The 22,534-nt window shown below is 45.2% G+C and overlaps 1 protein-coding gene across 5 annotated transcripts in view; it reads left to right on the top strand.

The window, feature by feature from the left end:
- Positions 1 to 22,534, top strand: part of LOC129187357 (disintegrin and metalloproteinase domain-containing protein 23) — a 70,811-nt gene that overhangs the window by 2,202 nt on the left and 46,075 nt on the right. For all 5 annotated transcript variants that reach the window (XM_054786491.1, XM_054786489.1, XM_054786488.1 and 2 more), the window contains exon 3: positions 1,836 to 1,912. In XM_054786491.1, the coding sequence (XP_054642466.1) occupies positions 1,836 to 1,912 (77 nt within the window). The remainder of the gene's footprint in view (positions 1 to 1,835; positions 1,913 to 22,534) is intronic.

Raw genomic sequence — 22,534 nt, 5'->3', positions numbered from 1 at the left:
ACTAAATGCTAATGCTAGATGATTAATTACGTAATGATTAATTACACCAAAGATGGTAATGTAATTAATTAAATAAAGTAGCTACCACTGTTAATGTGTTATTTTTGAAAGCCCTCATTTTTTCTCAATATTTTTGAGTGTCTGGAACTGTTTAATTGGAGGTACATGATTTCTTACTGGAAAAATTGTCTCGGTTTTTGGAACTTTTGGGATGAATTAATAACTAGAACAGAGGTAGCACTACAAATTAAATGTAATACATCTGTCAAACTGTCGCCCTCATAAAGTCATTATTAAATGGTATAGGCAATGTTATAAGAAACATTTTGACAGTCTCAACCGCCGTACAAGTGTACAAAAAGGACAACCACTGTTATAATAATACCATAATCCCTTGCCACTTTTTTTTTCAAAAATATATTAATAAATTCATGCTGTTTTGAGGTTGAATGCTGCTTATTAGTAAAGAAAAAGCACAGTTAGGTACATTTGATGTATTTCTTGCCTAAAATAAGCATTTTCAAACATAAAAATGGCTAAATGAAGTCAAATACAGATACAGTATAAGGCATTCGAAGACGCATTCAAAGAGGTTGTCATGATATGTACTATTCTACACTGGTCACTAGGTGTCAGTAATGTTACTCTAATGTTGGGTGAGACACACAAGCACCAGACTTGATTGCCAGAACAACAGGCTTTTATTGCAAGTTTGAATGATCTCACAACAGGCACAATAATTATTAACACAGGCTACAGTGTGCGGCCATAGCCCACGGCAAGCTAAACTGTGAACCCCTAACCTCACCTCCTGTCCAACACCTGAACACATTTACAGCAACACACACAAGCACGAGTCTTATTTATGTCGTAAATGTTGGAAATTACTAATTATGCCCACTATATTGGATAATGTGAGTGTAAAGGTGACTACACGGGTGTTATTTCATGTCTAGAGGGCCTAATAATGTAAAAAACATATTTAGAAGGTCTTAAACAGGTTTTCCTTGCTGTAACTATTAAAATATTCATTTTATAAATAAGGAATCAGTATACTTCACAGAAATTCACTTGGATGGAACCAATTAACTGTGATAAACGAGGGATTATTGTATGCTAAAGCAGTGTGAGGCACCAGAATACTTAAGGGGAGGCACAGCAGCTTGAGAAAAATAAAGAGCACAATCTTTTTTTTTTTAATCGTCTCTATTCGGGGCAAAATTAATTAATATGTTTGGTTTTTGTGATTAAGTGAAAACCATGCAAAGTATGCTCTGGAAAAAGAAAGACTGTATCATTTCCTCTGAGGAGTGGCCCGCTCTGCCATTTTTTGAAAGCCCCCGTGTTAAAGCAATAAAACACCCTTTTAACTTTAAGGATTAATTATGAGAGCATCATAAAAGTCTCATTTTTCAGCACATGTGCAAAGTTACCTGCTGTAAGATGTCAAATCAGTCAGTTTGACAACATTTAACCAAGCTCCAGTATTCAGTGGCTTAAGTTAGTCGTAGTTAGTCGTCTCTTGGGTCTCACAGTCTTCACTCGCTGCTCCTTCTGCTGACTCATCCTCATGCTCAAGAGCAGTCCACTCCTGGCTCAACATCCAATCATTTCCAGCGTCTCAGCATCCAGCACTTCCAGCCAACACAGTAAAATACTGCAAATACGTCTTTAAGATGTGTTGCAGTCTACTTCTTCTAGTGCTGTTTATTGCATTACCGCTTCACATTTTATGACCTTTGGGGCATTGGAATAATGAGGCGCCACTGTACTTAATTTTAACAACTGCAATCAAAACAGTGACGTGTTAGCTAACAGTTTTTCTCTCCCTACAGGCAATCCACCTTGCTCAGGTTAGCTTCCAGTTAGAAGCCTTTGGCACCCAATTTGTTCTGGATCTAACACTGAACAAGTAAGTGCACCTCTTCGTTATTGTTGTTTTAAAGTGCACACACCCCTCCAACGTCATAAAATGGTCTTAATTAGTGTCCAAGTTGTGTTTGCACAACCCCGCTGACTGACTGACAAACAAATGCCCCACGGCCAGTAAAAGCATAACTACAGTAAATCTGAGCGTGGCGGTTGCTAGTCAAAACAAATTTTCAGACTGTGGTTTGTCCTTTGGTGAGAGCACGTCTCCCATAACAGCAGCTGCCGCTGAGGTTGTGTTGACAGAAAGCATGCAAGGATGGTTGGAAGCCGCACCGCTGTTGTATTTCTGTCCACATTGTGGTGAAAGAGCACGCTGTGATATTAAAGGAAACAGTCAAAATATCCATTATAGCACACTGCAGCTCTTAATAGAGATGCTTCGTACTGGCTTTTTACCAATATCCGATATTGTCCAACACTTCATTACCGACACCGACATCAGCTGATGATATTGGCAGCAGCGCTTCCTCTTCCTTTTTACAGTCGTGTACCCCTTCAGACATTTGACCTGAAGCCATGTACCCCCTACTCCTGCACACTTACAAAACATAAACCTTTTTATCCTACTCAACTTAAATATTGACCGTAATTAATTGCTTAATTAATTTTATAGTATTTCAAGGTCAAAAATGTGTATTTTTCATGGGCACATTTTGATAAAGTTTCACATGAGCACTGATAAATAGATACTGTAAGTAATCATCCTACACATCTTTTATTCCAGTTTGATGTTGGAATCCTTCCATTTGAATGGGTTGAATTTGAGCTTCACTTTTTTGCATCTTCATTTAATACCAAATTGAAGGGGAAAGCTTAACAATCATGATAAAGTACAAAAATACATACAACCAACGGTTAGGCCTGATTTTCGGGAGAATCCTCACTTACAGTGACAGGTTTTCACCACTTTTCACCAATATAAATGAAATCTTCAAGATGAAACACTCTTGATGCACAAAATAATCATCAAACCTACTCACTTGTTCATACGTTGCACACAGAGCAATGAACAACTTCATGCTCTGTCTCCTTTCTGCTCTGTTCGCCTTGCGCCGTGAGGCATTCAGGCGCACTTGTAATTGTGCGTGTTAGGTGCCAATTGTTTTTAATTTTTATTCACGTACCCCCTTATAACATCTGGTGTACCCCTGGGTGTACGTGTACCCCACTTTGGAATGAATAAGTATGCACGATTAATTTTTTTTCAAGCCGATACTGATAACTTCTTGCTTCTGAAGACCGATACCCGATAACTTTATTCTGTTTTTCTGTTTCTGTTGATCTGTTATTTTTTAAACTTAGATTTAACCGTAGTTTGAGCACACCTGGAGGTAAGAACAGCTCAAAAAAAGTTACATTTGACAAAATGTACCTGTAGATTTGTCCTTAACCAGATACATGGATAGATGGATGTTTATTGTCATTGCACGTTCGGTGGCGCCACTTTGGTTACTATCATGACATCATTACAATTAACAAAACATCGGACACTGCCGCGGTGATGGGAGTGGGCCCCGGCCCTCTTTTTTTAGGCTGGCTTCAGGCTAGCTTTACGGCAGCTTTTTTGGCAGTGTTGGCATTTGCATGGGATTTTGGGGCGCCGTTTTGGCGTTTCGGGTGGCTGGTGGGGTTTGTGTTGAGTGTCGAAGTTTTCACCAAAGTAAGGTGTCTCATTGCAGCATTTTTTAAAAAATTATTGGTTATCAGAATTATTTTTTTGTTATCGGATTTATCGGTATGACGTCATAATTCCTCAGATTGCCCCGATAATTATCAGTCCGATATTTGTGCTTTACCTCTAGTAATGAACACATTATGCTGCATTTGCTCTGATGCCATGCAAAGTATGATAAATACAGTAATCCCTCACCACTTTGCGCTTTGAATTTTGTGGCTTCACAGTACCACGGTTTTCAAAAATAAATCCATTAATAAATCATGCTGTTTCGTGGTTGAATACACCGTTATCAAAAACATGCACATATAAACAAATTGTAAGTTTTTTTCCCCTAAATTAAGCATTTTAAAAATGATTACATGAAGTAAAATATAACTGTTAGGAACGGAGTGAGCCGCAGGAGGGGATTCCAAGACGCGTGAGTCGACGTGAGGGTTGGAAATGGTTTACTCCAAGCCAAAAAAGGGATAACAAAGGCAGCAAAATACAAACAAGGATGCGGCAACAAAAGGTGACCCGAGTGCAGACGGGAAAAGGCTGAATAACTAAGAGAGCTACCAAAAGGTGTAGAGCAGGAACAAAAAGCGCTGCTGAGTGGTCAAGCAGGATAGTACTACACAATGCTTACGCTGCTGAATAATCCAAGCAGGGAAAAGAAACTAGCAAGGTCACTAGCACAGAGACAAATAGCATCAGAAGGTAGCAGGGAGCGCCTGGGTCGTGGATAGTGGATCAACGATCTGGCAACGGTGTCTGGAGATCTCGTGTCTTAAGACTGGTCTCGTTAATTATCTCCAGGTGTTGCCAATCCGCTCCTCATGATGGTGTGGCGAGTGCACTGCGAACATGAGCACAGGAGAGGGCAGCAACGCAGCACACAACACACCACAGTATCCCCCCCTCTTATAAAACGCCACCTGGCGGTATACCTGGCTTGGTAGGATGAGACGAGTGGAAGTCCACGAGAAGTTGAGGGTCCAGGACACAGGAGCGGGCGACCCAAGAGCGTTCCTCAGGCCCATAACCCTCCCAGTCAACCAAATACTGCACCCCCCTCCCCCTCTTTCTCGCGTCCAATATGGCTCTCACTGAGTATGCTGGCTGGCCATCGATGATGCGGGGCGGAGGTGGGGCCTTAGCCGGAGGGCACAGGGGGCTGGAGTTGACCGGCTTGAGACGGGAAACATGGAAGACTGGGTGTATCCTCAGTGTGGGGGGTAGCTTCAGTTTGACTGCTGACCTGTTAATTATGGAGTCTACCACGTAGGGACCCACGAACCTTGGTCTCAACTTCCTGCGCGTGCCTGTGAGTGGCAAGTCCCGAGATGATAACCACACCTCTTGTCCTGGAATAAACGTGGGTGCCGGGATACGGTGCCGGTCCGCCAGTTGCTTGTTCCGAGCCGCTGTTCGACCCAAAGCTGTGCGGGTGTCCCGCCAAACGCGCCGGGCTCGCCTGAGGTGGGACTCCACTGTAGGAATGGCAATCTCCTTCTCCTGTGAGGGAAACAGGGGGGGTTGGTAGCCGTAGACAGTCTTAAAAGGGGACAACCCTGTGGCAGTGCTGGTGAGGGAGTTATGCGCATATTCCACCCATGGAAGGTGTGCGGCCCAGGAGGTGGGATGTAGGTGGCAAACGCAGCGAAGGGCTGCTTCCAGGTCTTGATTGGCCCGCTCTGTCTGGCCGTTGCTCTGGGGGTGATAACCCGACGACAGACTGACCTTGGCGCCCAGGGCTCGACAGAAGGCTCTCCACACCCGTGATGTGAATTGGGGGCCCCGGTCCGACACGATATCCATGGGGATCCCATGGATGCGGAAGACATGTTTGACAAGTAAACGTGCCGTTTCAAGAGCTGATGGTAACCTTTGTAATGCGACGAAATGGGTCATCTTTGAGAAACGGTCTACAATGTTCAATATCACAGTATTACCCCGGGATGAAGGTAGTCCCGTGACAAAGTCCAGGGCGATGTGGGACCAGGGTCTGGGTGGGATCGGTAGCGGCTGGAGTAAGCCTGCGGGTGGGCGATGGGATGCCTTGCTCCTGGCGCAGACAGAGCAGGCTGCCACGTACTCCCTGGTGTTGGTAGCCATGGACGGCCACCAAAATCGCTGGGACACCAGGAATAGGGTGCGTCGAACGCCCGGATGACACGAGATCTTGGCTGTGTGGGCCCACTGCAGGACCTCGGACCTGAGGTTGGGAGGAACAAACAGCTTACCCCTGGGGCACCCCTTCGGCGCGTCGACTCCCTTCAAAGCTTCGGACACTTGTTTCTCCACCTCCCATATGACCGCCCCCAGCACCTTGGCCCCCGGCACAATGTGCTCCGGACTCCTGGCCTCCTCCACTGTGCTGTGAATCCGGGAGAGTGCATCGGGTTTCGCGCTCCGGGAACCAGGTCTGTAAGTGATGGAAAATTCGAAACGAGTCAGAAACAGAGCCCAACGTGCCTGGCGAGAGTTCAATCTCTGAGCAGAGCGTATGTAGGAGAGGTTCTTGTGGTCCGTCATGACGAGGAACGGCTGGGTGGCGCCCTCCAGCCAGTGCCTCCACTCCCGCAGGGCAAGCACGATGGCCAGCAGCTCCCGATTCCCCACGTCATAATTCCTCTCAGGTGGTGTGAGGCGGCGCGAGAAGAATGCACACGGGTGCAGCCTCTGGTCGACTGGGGACCTCTGGGAGAGAACTGCGCCCACTCCTGTGTCCGAGGCATCAACCTCCACTAAGAACTGTAAAGACGGGTTAGGGTGCGTAAGAACCGGTGCTGAGGTAAACAATGTCTTAAGCTTGCTAAATGCTCTCTCCGCCTCCGGGGTCCATATAAAAGGTAGTTTAGTAGATGTCAGCCTCGTCAGAGGTTCCGCTTTAACACTAAAATCGCGAATGAACCTGCGGTAGAAGTTGGCGAAGCCCAAGAACCTCTGCAAGTGCTTCCTTGATCTAGGAGAGGGCCACTCGACCACCGCCTGTACTTTGGCGGGGTCGGCACGTAGCTTTCCCTTCTCCACTATGTACCCCAGGAAGGTGGTGGAGGCGGAGTGAAACTCGCACTTCTCGGACTTCACAAAAAGCTTATTCTCTAAGAGCCGCTGGAGGACCTCCCTTACATGCCGCACGTGCTCCTGTGGAGAGTTAGAAAAAATTAAAATGTCATCCAAATATACAAAGCAGCTCTGTCCGATCAAGTCACGTAAAACATCATTTATGAGAGATTGAAATACGGCGGGTGCGTTGGTAAGCCCGAACGGCATAACTAGATACTCGTAATGACCCATAGGAGTATTAAAAGCCGTCTTCCACTCGTCTCCCTCCCGAATGCGGACCAGGTGGTAGGCGGAGCGTAAGTCTAATTTAGTGAATATGCTCGCGGTGTGAAGGGAAGAGAACGCCGAGTCCATGAGAGGAAGAGGGTACTTATTCTTAATAGTAATATTGTTCAGACCTCTGTAGTCGATACAGGGGCGAAGGGAGCCGTCCTTCTTAGACACAAAAAAAAACCCGGCCCCCATAGGCGAGGAAGAAGGACGAATGAGCCCTGCGGCGAGAGATGACGAAATGTATTCCCTCAACGCTTGCTGTTCAGGTTGGGACACATGGTATAACCTAGAGCTGGGATAAGGGGCATCAGGAACTAGTGTTATGGCGCAGTCATATGGGCGATGAGGCGGTAAACTCAGTGCTGCATCCTTACTGAACACGGCTCTCAGATCATGATAAATAGGGGGAACTCCGACAAGTTTAATCCTTTCAGTGGGCTTCCTGGGTGGCGAATTCTTAGGGACCGCGGAGCATAAACACCGCGCGTAACAATTCCCTCCCCAGTTAATAATTCTACCTGACTCCCAGTTGAAGATAGGGTTGTGAAGTCGCAGCCAAGGGAGGCCCAGGACGACAGGAGCCGACTGAGAAGGCATGATATAAAATCTAATGTTCTCATGGTGATTACCGGAGAGCTGTAAGGATAGAGATTCGGTTTGGTGAGTTATGATTGCTAGTAACCTCCCGTCCAGGGAATGTACCTCCTTGGGGTTAGGCAGCCTAATCTTAACCAACCCGTGCTTCTTAACCAAGTTAGCATCTAAAAAGTTATCGTCGGCACCCGAGTCGACAAGCGCGACTACGGCTATGTGTATGCCCTGTCCTGTTAAAGTCCCAGCCAATTGGAGCCGTCGTTGGCCCGGGGGAGCTGTCCTATTGGACGACTCCCTCGCCGCATACTCACAAGCCGAAGGGTGAGAACGATCCCCTCCGGGGGGTCGATCCTGAAGTGATACCGGTCTCTCGGAAGTCTCTGAACTGGTTGGAGACCTGGGACGTCGTCTGGGCCGGTTGGGACATCTCGACAGCTGATGGCCGGAACCAGCACAGTACAGGCAAAGATGAAGACGCCGCCGGCGAGAGCGTTCCGTGGACGAGAGCCGTCCTCCTCCTAGTTGCATGGGTTCGTCGAGGGACGACGAATCCCAGCCCGAGTCCGCGTTGCTCCGGGTGTGCCCCTCGGAGAGGGACGTCTGGTTCCGACGTGGAGTCTCCCTAGTTGCCCCGCCATGGTTGGCTCGCTCCCGGTGAACGCGATCTCTTTCCCTCAGTCGATCATCCAGGCGGATAGCGAGGTCGATAAGTTGGTCGAGTGTGGTGGTATCGTCACGGACGGTAACCTCATCCATGACACGAACCTGAAGCCCCTTGCGGAAAACGGCTCGGAGGGCGGGTTCGTTGAAACCGCTCGCTGCCGCTAGTACACGGAATTCGACAGAAAAGGTGGCGACGGACTGGTTGCCCTGCCTGAGGTCCAATAGTCGGCTTCCAGCCTCGCGATCCCCCACGGGATGCTCAAAAACCTTGCGTAATTCGGTCAAAAAAAGTGGCAAGGAGGTGCGAATGGCCGGGTTGGATTTACTTAAGGCGATGGCCCAGGCAGCTGCTTTATCGACCAGTAGGCTCATGACAAACGCCACTTTGGCTGAGTCCGAGTCGTACGTGTGGGGCTGCTGGTCAAACACCAACGAGCACTGATGAATAAACTGTTCGCATGAGCTCTCGCTACCCGAGAAGCGGGGTGGAGGCGGTATGCTGGGCTCACGGCGTGTGGTGGGGGGTGAGTGAGAGGCTTGCGACTCACCGGTGGGGCTTCGGTCGGAGGGGGGGTTGGCGCCGGTGGCGCCGCTGGCGGCGAGCACCTGCTCCATCCTTGAGTCCAATGATTGAAAGTTTGTGGACATGGAGGACAGCGCTTCCATGATCTCCCGTAGAGTACGGGAATGTTCGCCAACAAGTGCGCCCTGGTGTGCTAGGGCGGAGCGAACCCGGTCGAACTCCGCGGAATCCATGTCTTTTGGCCAGATCGTTCTGTTAGGAACGGAGTGAGCCGCAGGAGGGGATTCCAAGACGCGTGAGTCGACGTGAGGGTTGGAAATGGTTTACTCCAAGCCAAAAAAGGGATAACAAAGGCAGCAAAATACAAACAAGGATGCGGCAACAAAAGGTGACCCGAGTGCAGACGGGAAAAGGCTGAATAACTAAGAGAGCTACCAAAAGGTGTAGAGCAGGAACAAAAAGCGCTGCTGAGTGGTCAAGCAGGATAGTACTACACAATGCTTACGCTGCTGAATAATCCAAGCAGGGAAAAGAAACTAGCAAGGTCACTAGCACAGAGACAAATAGCATCAGAAGGTAGCAGGGAGCGCCTGGGTCGTGGATAGTGGATCAACGATCTGGCAACGGTGTCTGGAGATCTCGTGTCTTAAGACTGGTCTCGTTAATTATCTCCAGGTGTTGCCAATCCGCTCCTCATGATGGTGTGGCGAGTGCACTGCGAACATGAGCACAGGAGAGGGCAGCAACGCAGCACACAACACACCACAATAACTATAAGGCCCTCAGAAGATATTGCGACGAGATGTAGTATTCCACAATGGTCACTAGGTGTCAGTAGTGTTACTATAATGTTGGGTGACACTTTTTTTTAGGCGTTTATTGTAGGTTTGAATAATCTCACAACAGGCGCAATAATCCCTAACACAGGCTACTGTTATGGCCGTAACCCACGGCAAGATAAAATTCAACTCTGAATATCCAAACGCCTACTTCCTGTCCGTCTTCACGTAGCTCCCCTAGCACCCCCTAGCATAAGACACGTGCACGAGTCTTATGTCTTTTATGTCTTGTTTTCTCTTATGTCTACTATATTGGGTAATAGCACTATAAAGGTGACTGTAGGGGTTTTATTTCATGCTAAAGAGGGCTCTAATGTTAAAAAACATATTTCGAAGTCATAAACAGGTTTTCTATGCTCTAACTCTGAAAATATTTGATTTATAAATAAGGAATAATTTGTGGAAAATCACCAACCAGTTAACCACGATATACGAAGGATTACTGTACTGCAATATACAATACAAGTTAAAGAGTATATTTTAAACATTTTGTCTCTACAAAAGTCATTAACAGGGTTGTCCCAATATAACTTTCATTTCGCCCAGTGGGAGCTTCCTGTGGGAGCTTCAAACGCACGATGAGTTTAGTCATATTAGACTTCCCTGGTTTTGTGCCACCACGGGAAACTTGCGAATGGTAAGTGTTGCAGATACTCGAATATCGAAAGATGTCGAAAGATGAGTCTTTGTTCTTTTTTTCCATTTGTTTATTTTGTACAACCCCCAAATATTAATAATGTGTAATAATGTGTGTCATAGGTCTGTCACATAAGTATTGAAATTCATCACAATTGAAATTCATCACAATTGCCACATGAGTTCTAAACGACCAGCATCATAATTGTCATGTTCTTTGATAAATTCACGTACAGTCATGTGACACTTATTTTTAACAATATTCTCAAATAATCCAAATTTGACAGAACACCTCCCACTTGACCTCCTGGTTCTTGAACCCAAGGAGGTCACATCAGCTTCCGTTACACTTGCTCCTCACACTTGCTCCTCCACGGGTATCAAGATGAAGAGCCGTCTCACATCTCTGTGAAGGATTGTGGTTGGAGGTTGACTCTTGGGCTGACCAGGTTTCCTTTGGGATGTAACGTACTTTATGGTCGTTGCTCGGTAACTTGGGGAAACCTTGACCTCAACGTCCCTTACGATACCTTTGCCATCGGTATTGGTACTGACTCGAGCTAGTTTAAATTGGCCCCTGAGCGCATTTTGATCAGCGATCCAAACAATATCTCCAACTGAGACCTTCCGTTCCTTTGTGTGCCATTTGCTCCTCACAAAAAGGTTTGGACCAGTGAGTTGGCACCACTTTTTCCAAAACTTGTTGACCTCTGCTTGAATGAAGCTGAATCTTTTGTATTGGTAGTCTTCGAACAGAAAGTTACCAGGATCTCCCCGTGGACTAGTAGAAGAGAGTTGGGACTTATGTACTCCACGAAGTCCTTGCGGCTCTGTATTCTTGCGTCGACGGGCCTTTCATTTGCAAGATTGGCTGCCATAAAGTGGAATGTCTGGAATTCTCCCCATGTCAGGACTCCATTTCCTCCGAGATTAATAAGTGCTGACTATTTTCACGGCCGCCTCTGCTGCTCCATTCCTGTGGGGTGAATTTGCCGGATGAATTTTCCAGGACCATTCTGTCCCACTCTTCGCTGCTTCTTCTTCAATGTTGGACAATTCGAGGATGGCCCGAAATTTATAAAGTTCCTCAAGAGCAGGTTTTGTACCCACAAAATTTGATCCAGGGTCTGACCACAGTTTTTGTGGGTATCCTCTAAGTGATGTGAATCGGTGGTAGGTTAAGAGGAAAGCTTCGGATGACTGGTTGGTTACAAGATCACAGTGGATAGCTCTTGAGGCTATACAGCAGAATACGATTCTTCACACCTTGAGTTTGACTCTCCTTTTTACCTCATCCCTTACTTCGTAAGGCCCAAACAGGTCGGCAGATGTAAATTGGAAGGGAGAAGCGGGATTAGAGCGTTCTGGAGGGAGATCACCCATGATTTGTTGGCACAATCTTGCTCTCTGTTTCCTACAGGAAATGCAGTTATGTACCACTTTCTTTGCAAGTCTTCGGCCTTTTATAATCCACGCCTTTTTCCTCATCCTGAGGAGGGTTCCAGCAATCCCTTCGTGGTTTACATTGTGGGCTTCACGAGCAATCAGTGTTGAGATCCAACTCTCATATGGCAAGATTGGGGCAGCGGTTTTGTCTTTGTTAAATGCTTGAATCCTGCCTCCACACATCAAGAGGCCAGTGCTTTTGTCCTTGAAAACTACTATTCTGTGGAGTGTGGTGGTTGGAACTTCTTCGCCATCTTGGGCCGAAAGAAGGAGGTCTCTCAATGCATTTTCCCGTTCTTTTACTGCTGTTACGATCTTATTGGTTTTTCCCTCTGTGTGATCAGCCACCTCCCACTTTGGCCTCGCACTTGTCCCTTTACGTAACTTGAGCCACGTTTTCACGATTCGCCATATCAAGTCTAATGCTCTTCTCTGGAGTTTGTCCACTCGGTCTCTGGCTTGAGATGCAACTTCCGTTGCAGATTTTTTAGAATATGTCTCAACTGGCCATTTCAAGAATTCGGGTCCATTTTGCCACAGTGCATTTTCCGTGAAGTCGTCAGGAGTGCATCCTCTTGTGATGATGTCGGCAATGTTGCAGTTCCCGGGAATCCACCACCAGACACCAACCGGTCCAACTTTTTGTATCTCTCCTCTCCGGTTGGCAAAGAAGGTTTGGTATCCGTAGCTGTCTCTCTGAATAGCTCCTAGGACGGTTTGGCTGTCGACGAAGTGGAACCAGTGGTCAACTTTCAATCTGCCCTGTCTTCCCATGAATTCGGTCCTCAAGAATGTTGCTTTCACTGCGTTTTTATTGTTTGGGAGGGAATTTGGGTCTTTTATCCACGGGTATTCCGCGTCCCAATGTGGCGTCGTTGCATGTTTGTCTCCTTTGACGTAGGTGAGGCCCTCCTTGATTACTTCAAGTTCTCTTTCCTCCACCAAAGTCATTTCTTTCCCTCCGGGTTGGCACTTCCCACAGCGGCACCCCCCACATTTTGGCTCGCAAGCTGCACCAATACTATCCCACTCCCACAATCTCAGAAACTCTTGGTGTATATTGAACTTTGTTGACGCTTCAACTTGTTCTTTGTACAGTATTTGATTGCTGCTGTTCTCATGGACCGAGAAAAGTATGTTTCAGAGCAGAGTGCAGGGACTTGTATGTCTTCCGGTAAGTCTGGGTGTGTGCCACCTACTATTTTCCATAGCGGACTATCCCACAAAACAAGATGCTTCCCGACAGTTCGAACTGGTCGAGGAGCCAGGAGATCTTCGCCATGACCAATTAATAATTCGATTTCCTTTGGTCTTTTTAGTTGTTCTGGTGGAACATTGGGGAAGAACTTTACAAGTTCTTTGGGTTCGATAGTGTTTTGGACTTTGGCAATTTCATCAAGGCCATAGCATTTAAGTGCATACATTGTTGTTCCTCTGGATGTCTTGATTCGCAGTTTGAGCTTGTATTTCTTTGTTTCTACTGTTGTGACGATGCCCCCTACACCATGTATGGCAATTGTCACATTGTAGCCTTTTAATCCTAGTCTGTGAGCAGCTTTGTGGGTGACGTAGTTTGTATCTGACCCGAGGTCGACCATTGTCCCCAATTTCTCGTACTTGCTTGTAGTTACTTCTAAAAGCATTAACAGGACTGTCCAAGTAGTGCCTGACTTGTTTGTGAGGGTCCTTTTGGCCTCTTTGCCGCCGTCAAGTGTCACATGCTTTTTGACTTCCTTGAGATCTTCGGGCAACAGACTTGACAAGAATTTTTTCAGGTCACTGGCGGTGGTGGGGTTGGGTCTCTCTTTCCTCTCGCAGTCCTTTTCCTTTCTTGGGCAGAGGACGTAATGATGGTCCCTTGCGCACTCCCTGTTGTTACAGAGAAATGATTTTTCACACCACTCCCCAATGTTGTGGCATTTCAGACACAGTTTTCAGGCACCAAGATCTGCGACAGCCGTCCTTTTTTCATGAAGACCAAGCCCCCTAAACTTCCTACAGAGGAAGATCTTGTCTTGATGTCGCTCTTCCCCGCACACGATACAAGCGCCTTCAGGGTCCCTTAGTGAGGTCGATGTCTTGGTAACCGCTATTTTTTTCTCAGCGGAGAGATCGGGTTTCCTCAAGCAATGCATATTGCGTTCAAGAAGACTTTCTTGGTCCTTAAGAAATGCTAATAACTCTTTGAATTGGTTGGAGGTTGTAACAGCATTTTCTGGTAGCCTCTGAAATTTTAGCCAATCCCACATTATGTAATTGGGTGGTTTGCTTTCTAGTGATACTACGTTGAGTGGGTTTTCTGCTGCAGCAGAATTTTCCAGTTCTGTTAAATCTGTCTGGATCTTTTCTACCTTCCTGATGAGCTCAATGACTTGTCTTGGGTTGTCTTCCTTAACCGGATGCAATCCTTGCAGTTCTCTTAGGATTTCAATAACAATGTTTGTTTTGTTCCCATACTTGTCTTCCAAGACTCTGAATATCTCTTCACCAGTACTGTAAGATGTCAGCCTTAACTGTTTTATTATTCTCTCGTCTATACTGTCTATCAAGCGAGCCTTCAAAACTTCAGCTGATCCATGAGGATTTGCTTGTCTTTGAAGAGATTCCCAATCTTTCTTCCATCTGTAGTACTCTCTGCTGCGCCCACTGAAGACGGGTAGGGAAGTCGCTTTAATTTTTATGGCCTGGATTTGAGCAGGTTGCACTAGCATTGGTTTTTCTTCTGCCGCCATTTGGGTAGTCTGTACTTGTACTGGTCTTTCTTCTGCTGCCGGGGCTTCCATTTTGGTAGTTTACACTTGTACTGGTCTTTCTTTTACCTCCGGTGCGTAAAACAGGCATGCCCTGAATTCCAATTTGTTGCTGATTTCTTGGAGGGTTCTGGCCCTTGCTTTTGGTACCTCCAAATCCTCTTGTGGTACCCACGGTTCCCACTTGACAATGGCCTGACATGCTTCCGCAACCAGTCTCTTGATTACAATCAGTTGCTCTTTAAAGCTCTCTAGACTAATGTTATCCGGGGATAGCCTTTTAACAATGTCGCAGCCATCTTCAGCCTTCTTGATTACAGATAAAAGGCTGTCATTCATAAATTTTTCCACAAGGACCGTCTGGACTAGCTCTTCAGTTTCAGTGTACTTTGCGTTGATCACCTCCATCGCTTATTCCAATCGACCCATGAGCTAGGTGGTTTCTTTCCCATCAACTGTCTCAGCTTCAAGCAGCCCAGTCTTGTAAATTCCTTTTGCTTCCATTGATTTACAATAGTCCCCATAGAGTAGAGTAATTTCCATTCGGATGTCGTTTTCCGGCATTTTCTTTGCTCGTTTGTGGATATGGTTCAGTCTCTTTGTGAAGGAGCCTTTAGCAGTAGCCCATTGCTTCTTGAGTTTGTTTATCTCTGAAGGTGGATCCTCCATTTCACGTGGTTTTCAACTGTCAAGTTCTTTAGGACTTTCACCAGCCTTAACTTGAGAAGGCCGAGAAGATTGCAGAGGACGCTTTATCAGCTCAACTCTAGTAGATTTTCTTGAGTTTATTTTGCACCTCAACTATTTACAGGAGCACAGGTTAGGTTGATAACCTTAGAATCAGAGAGGAATAGCATCAAATTATTACTCATTACTATGCAGTTTGTAACTTAGGAACAACAATATCTGTCACATACCAGTGGTCTCTCCGGTCTTCTCTTGTTACAATCATTTGAATAGTTATGACAAAGATACTTGAATGTTGAAAGTTTAAGAGTCTTTGTTTTTTTTTTCCATTTGTTTACTTTGTACAACCCCCAAGGATTAATAATGTGTAATAATGTGTGTCATAGGTCTGTCACATAAGTATTGAAATTCATCACAATTGCCACATAAGTTCTAAACGACCAGCATCATAATTGTCATGTTCTTTGATAAACACACGTACAGTCATGTGACACTTATTTTTAACAATATTCTCAAATAAGCCAAATTTGACACTGACAAAACGCGGACGGAATTGCTCCTACTCCAAGGTTAACATGTTATCACATGCGGTTGTTGTGATCATGTGGGCTCTATCCGGCCGCTGTTGGCGTGCCAAAATCAGAGATTTTAGATGCACGTCAATATAACCCGATACTCGTTTTTTTTTTTTTTTTTGCTGATATCAGCCTGATATCCATTATCTCAATAAAAAATGTGGATGTCAATGTGGCACAAACCCCCATATAAGAACAAAATAAAGTGCGAAGTATGAAACTCTGGACTTATACAATCAGTGAAATTATATACTGGTTATAGTTGGGTAGTTTTTTCAGCACCACCAGTGACTTCTTACATTATTTTGCTGCATGAAGGCTTTACACTAATTGCAAAGTGCATTTTTACAATCCGAAGGCGAAACTTTGACATAATTCCAAACTGCGGACATCCTAAGTTTGCAAGCTTTGTTCCTCTGTGGAGCACAACGCAGTTTGATGAGGTCTCACTCTTTATCAATACAGATCACAGATTAGATTTTGTAGCACTTTTCAAGGCACCCACAGCACTTGACAACGAAGGGAACCCATTACTCATTCCCTCCTCAGTCACACATTGGTAATCTACATCTGTACCACAGCTGCCCCGGAGTAGTCTGACGGAAACGTGGCTGCCAATTCGGACCTACGGCCTCTCCGACTACCACCAAACATTCATATACCAGTGTGGGTGGCCCTGGAGTCAAGGTGGGCAAAGTGTCCAGGGACACAACGACCCTGACTGGGTGGAGGGAGCGAGGATCCTACCTCCAACCTTCCGGTTTCTGTACAACGTGCTCTACCTACCTGAGCCACTACCGCCCCAGCATGATCCCATATCTCATTTTTATGCCACTATTGGCTGATAGTTCTTAAAGCTGAGCTACTTGTTCGACTAAATTGTCCCGTTGTCATCTAAGGATGCATCACTAGATGTACAAATTTGGAAAAGTGGTGCAGAATGGAACTAAAACTACACCTTCATCCAGATCTGCACCAAATTGAAAATGCATTCCTCCTCAGCCCATTTCCAACCCTGCATGAAAATCGGCTCAGTATTTTTTCCCTAATCATACTCACAAACAAATAAATATACTTAGTAGCAGTAAAGACATAATTAAAGTGTCAGGCTGGAAGAACAGAGCCAAGAATTTTTATTTTGATGAATAGAACAACATTTGTCAAAGGTAGCGACATTCACAGCTGTACCTGCCGAGCCCTAGAACGTTCCCTTTACAGCTGGCAAGAAAAACAAGACAAAGAAAAACTGTTGTGCAAGCCTATTTTGGAAAGATCAAGTTTTTAATGAGGTTTAATTAGGTTAATTCAAAACGAGCATGGAGACAGCCATTCTGCAGATCACTGTCCCGTTTGAAGACACAAGGCCGGGCACTCAATGATATTGATTTAGTTCCTTCACTGAGTAGCCGCTGTACATATGTGGGGGCTTAACGTGCATGTGTACAAGGGTTTTAAAATGCTAATTGAATCCCATGGCTCCTAAAGTGATTTCAGGCTAGTCTGTCAGATATGCTCATTTTACACTGACTTCATGACTGATTGGTATCAGATATCAAGGTTGGCACTCCCTCCGTTTGGAACCCCTTCCGATGACAGAGAAAGTGGCGTTTTATTGTAAGACAGCAAAATAATTGTCACCCCACGAGGCAAGGAAAGTGTGCTTTTCGGCAGCTGTGCCAATAATGGAGATTAGAGAAATGTTGCATTGTTGGTGACCACTGGGAGATTTTATTTACCTCTGCTAAGGAGGGAATGTTTTTACCTGTTTGCTTGTTTGCTGCATTGCTCAGAAAGTTGCACACGTGTGCAATGAAATCTCCCACTTAGAGAGGCTTCAGGGATGGAAACTGGTGATTTAAACCAGGGGTTCTCAAATGGTTTCAACCTGGGACCATTTTCCAATGGTCATTAACCCACTTTTATTTAAGTCATTTTAATTTATTTGTATTTTTTTTACACTTTAAGTCATTTTTATTTTTTACACATTTTTATTTATTTATTCCTTCATTTATTGATTTATTTCATTTATATTTTTTCCACTTTTGTGTAAGTCAAACCAAGAAAATGTCGCCTGCCATTAGTACACATAATTCCATGTCCAAAGTGCATTTTAGAGGGATTTATGGCTCCCTAAAACAGTGAATGAAAAATCACAAAAATACCAAAAGGGAGACACAAAGACTCACCAGAAAACGGTCAGAGCGAGTACACCTCTCTATGAAAACTAAACATGCCACACGAGGCAAACAACACACAATTACAAACAAAATGGCTGAGCACACAGCATAAATATGTCAAAGAGCACTTCTGTCTTGATACCACATGCAGAGATGATTGAGAGAGTAAGAAAGCAAGGTGCTTGCTGTCTGTGGTAATCCCCTACACCTGGCATGCACCTTTCAGTTGTATCACTACTCTGTAAAGGGGAGAAAAAACAACACATAGACACACGCACACAAGCAGCCACACCCACTACGGGACGTAACACCCCCTCCCATAAGAATGAGGCCCCTTTTCTTACAGTCATAACTATTAACACTCACTGTATGAACCATCAAATTAAGGAAAGGTCTCACCCACAGGACGTGTCAGCCACAATGTTGTCAGCTCCCTTCTTGTCTTGGATTACCAGATAGTAGCTGTGGGCCAGGAGGGCCCAACGCAAGAAGCGCTGGTTGCTGTTGTACATCCGGCCCAGGAACATGAGTGGGTTATGGTGAAAACTGTAACAGGAGATGGACATTGGCCAACATCCACTTGGAAGTGTCTTCGAGCTAGGGGCATTGCTAAGGTCCTCTTTTCAATAGTGGAGTCAGCAGTAAGACACTGGATGTTTTACGCCATCACCACTATCGAGTTTGAAAGCTTTAGAGAAATCTGGTGCAACAAAGTATGGGAGCGCTGGACAAGACAGACTTGGCAGTATTAAAGGCTTGCTCACGCTCATCGTTCCACACAAACGGAACTGCAGGGCTACACGTCTTGGTCAGGGAAAATACAACCGTGGGAATTAAAAAAAAAAAACAGATAATAACCTGCCATGGAGAGAAAACGTCTTAGCTCACGTCGAGTGGTGGGGACGGGAAAAGACACAACTGAGCCTCAACAATTTTAGCCCCAGCAGGCCGGAATTGCCCATGGCCCACTTGTTTATGTAACGGCGGCATTACCAAACTCACACTTGGGTGAGTCCTAGGGTGAAGGACGCGTCGGCTAGGCACCGAAACATAGTTTTGAGACTAGATATGTGGCTCTCCTAATCACCAGAGGAGGGGTGGGCAAAAGTTTTGACTCACGGGCCACATCGGGTGAAAAAAATTTGGCCGAGGGGCTGTCCACAGGTGGGTGGTCAGCAAAGAGAATGACATACTTACTCACAGAGCAACGAAACGAAAACACAACACATCCCTAGCAAGTTAAGGCATCACATAAATCAACTGCTACTACTACGTGGGTGATAAACAACAGCTAAGTGGTAAACATAACATGGAACAAACTGTTATTTACAAGTGCTGCAAGGCATGCTGGGTAGTCCAGCGGCCACAACAATATGAGCTATGAACAATAAAACCCCTGCATTAGAGTAAACTACCACATCGTCTAGATAGATACTGCAGCCAGCAAGATCACCTAGTACACACTCCATCAGGCGTTGGTCAGATTTGGGTATTACCAAGCATGGTGAACTCCATGGGCTACAACTGGGCTTAGCAAAACCGTTAGTTACCACGTAATTGACTTCCTGTTGCATGACCTCCCTTTGTAGGTGTCCAGCGGTACGCATGTTGCTTTATAGGAGTAGCATTACCCACATCAATATCGTGCACGAACACATTAAAATGAGTTGGCACATCACCCAACACTGCCGGGTATGTGTTAAGTAGATTAATTATGTCTTGTTTCTGAGATTTTTACAGATAAGTAAAAAAGTGGTCCTCAACTGTTGACAAAAACTCAGAGTTTCTCAGCTTACCAGACTGATGACCATCACAAGGCATGGCCAAATCTGTTTCCCACTCTGACTGTGCCTCCACCAGGGAAGAAACGCCCACCACTGCGGCTTTTACTGACTGCATTTTTTTTCTCCCAGCGGCACCTCTGGAATGGTGGCCTATTATTAGTCAAAACATTTTCAAAGACATCTCTTATGTAGTATTCTGGTCAGTAGGCGTCAGTAATGTTACGCTGATGAGACATTAGCTTACATTACATTACATTAACTTGCACTGTATGCAAACAGGCATGGATGCAGAGTCCAGCATGACAGTGAAAAAAAGTTCTCTTCCCATTCCGCATGGAAGTGGTATGTCTTTGGCTTTTTACGTTGTTGTTCTTGCCCACTGTTTCAAGCCCTTTCTTAAGTTTAGAATAAATAAATTGGAGGCTCAGTAGTTAGCTCGATAGCTTGCTGTGCTTCAAGCGAAGGCTGTCTCTTGCGTCCCGGCAGAGATCCCGTAGCCTACGCGTAAGCGTTGCACAATGTGATGCAAACAAAGCAGTGCAGTGTTTTTACATTCATTATTTTACAAATGTACGTGTATGTATCAAGTGACAAACGTCTCCGTTAAAAAAACGTCTTTTTTTTTTAATGCCATGCGATCGATCCATATTATGTTTCAGGTACTACAACAAGGAACTTTCCCAATGCTAACGTGTGAGTTATTATGTCTGATTATCGCTTATCATGTCTACTATATTTGGTAATAAGACTATAAAGGTGACTATAGGGGTGTCATTTCATGTCTACAGGGCTCTTATAATGTTAACAAACATATTTAGAAGGTCATAAATAGTTTCTCTGTGCTCAAACTATGAAAATATTTAATTTATAAATAAAGAATCCTACTTTGCGGAAATTCACTTATCACAACGGGTCTAGAACCAATTACCTGCAATAAATGAGGGTCGATGTGTTTCCTTTTAGGAAGGTGCAAGTGCAACAGTAGGAGTTTGGACAGTGTGATGATTATTTGATTTTTGTAAAGTTCTTTACCTGGAGTGCAGTGTTAACAGGCACGGATTTAGAGGGAGGTGTGGGGGGGGGCCCCCGTTTTGAGGCACCCACGATTTTTTTTTGCCACAATAAAAGCTAATAAAATGATAAACCATCCTGGATTCCAGTCATCCAGTCCCAGTGAAGGTACATGTACGTCTAAACCGGTACATGTTGATTTATTAGTACTGCTACTAGTACCAAGACAGATCAGTGATCTGTCTGGCACCAAAAGGGCACTGACTGGCTTCAAGCTCCTTCCATCAAATGTCGCCAGCCTGACTGATCAAGACGTAGCTGATCTCCAGCAGCGGTACGAGCCAGATCTACCATCCCCAGACACACTGCAGACAGAGGTCAGTCTCTGGACAAAGAAGTGGGAGGCTGACATTCTTCCCAAACCGGACACCCTCCCTGAAGCTCTTGCTCAGGCAAACACACATAGGATCCTGTTCCTGATGCTGATCATCCCTGTAACCAGTGCAGGCGTGGAGCGTGCCAACTCTGCGCTGAAGCAGGTGAAAAGTGTCATGAGGTCATCAATGGGCCAGGACAGACTCAATGGCCTGATTCTGATGTATGTCCATAGGGACATGCATCTGAATTATGGGTGTGTGGTGGACACATGCCAGAATGCAACCGAGACGCATGCTATTCCTGAACCCACTGTCAGGCTGATAATTTACATTGGACATTGAACGTGTGCTGTACATGGCTATTCAGGTGGAGGTGCAAAATAAAGGTTCTGGTGATCCCCAGTGACATAAAATTATACTCAAATCATCAGAATTTACAGCTTCTTAAAATTGGAAAATATTTCAGGAAATTGTACTAAAATGGGTTTCTCCTAGTACCGGTAATTTTATAAATAGAATGTTTTGGCTAAAACGATATATTCCAAGGATAAAAATAACAACAAACTCTTGAAATTAAGGACATAAAATTGGTCTCAGATATCAGCAGATTGCAGGAAATGGTCTAATTTTCAAAATTTTTCTGGGGGAGAGCCCCCAGACCCCACGCTCCGTTTCCACACCCCCCGTTTCAAAAAAGCTAGATCCGCCCCTGGTTAATACTTGCGGTGTGCAACACCATTCCATCTCTATTGAACAATGGCAGCACGCTGCTCATCTTTGTCCGTTTACAGAGGTGAAGTGTTCAAAAACACATCGCTGACAAAGATGGGCAGGGCCATCACTTGAAATATGTACAGTGTGGGAAATGGGACATTTCGATGCAGGGAGGGCTTTTTGCCAGTCTGGAAAGGCACAAGCACGCACAAAACAGTGCAAAATGTATCACAAAACCACCGGTCCATAAGGTGGATTGTCCCATGCAGGGTGAACCAAACAGTACACGGTTTTATCGGTCTTCCCTATACCGTACCATAGCATTCATTTTTATTTTTATTCATTCAGTGTCAGTACCATTCTCCATCAAGATTTGACATTTTGCGTCATAACACAGGTGACATGTTGTCTTCTGCCATGTGTTTTATCATCAGGAGGCTGTTTGGCCATGTTTGTCTTGTACAATCAGACAGGGAAAGTACAACATGACCTTCATCCCTCTGCTGTTTGCGCGGAGGTTATCTTTGAGATGCACATGCTAAGTTCAGCTCTTTGTGTGTGCAAGAGAAGGGGAGTTTGAATTCTGCTTGGTATTACAGCTGCGACAGTCCTGATCTATATATAGACAGATCTGCAACGTGCCTGAATGACACTTTATCTGCTTACCTCCTAAGTCACCCCAGAGTTTTGATTGAAAACATTTATCTTGTCTGTCCTCCTAATAACTGCTACCATAATAGTATAGTATTATTAGTATTATAGTAGCTTTATTTGAGTAGCAAAATATGGGAAACAGCTATCAGTGTCGTGCGGACAACAAACTA

This window comes from Dunckerocampus dactyliophorus, chromosome 9, assembly GCF_027744805.1.
Source record: "Dunckerocampus dactyliophorus isolate RoL2022-P2 chromosome 9, RoL_Ddac_1.1, whole genome shotgun sequence".
In the NCBI taxonomy this organism is placed as follows: domain Eukaryota; kingdom Metazoa; phylum Chordata; class Actinopteri; order Syngnathiformes; family Syngnathidae; genus Dunckerocampus; species Dunckerocampus dactyliophorus.
The sequence above is the reverse complement of the archived record's forward strand: the minus strand, read 5'-3'. Positions and strand labels throughout refer to the sequence as shown.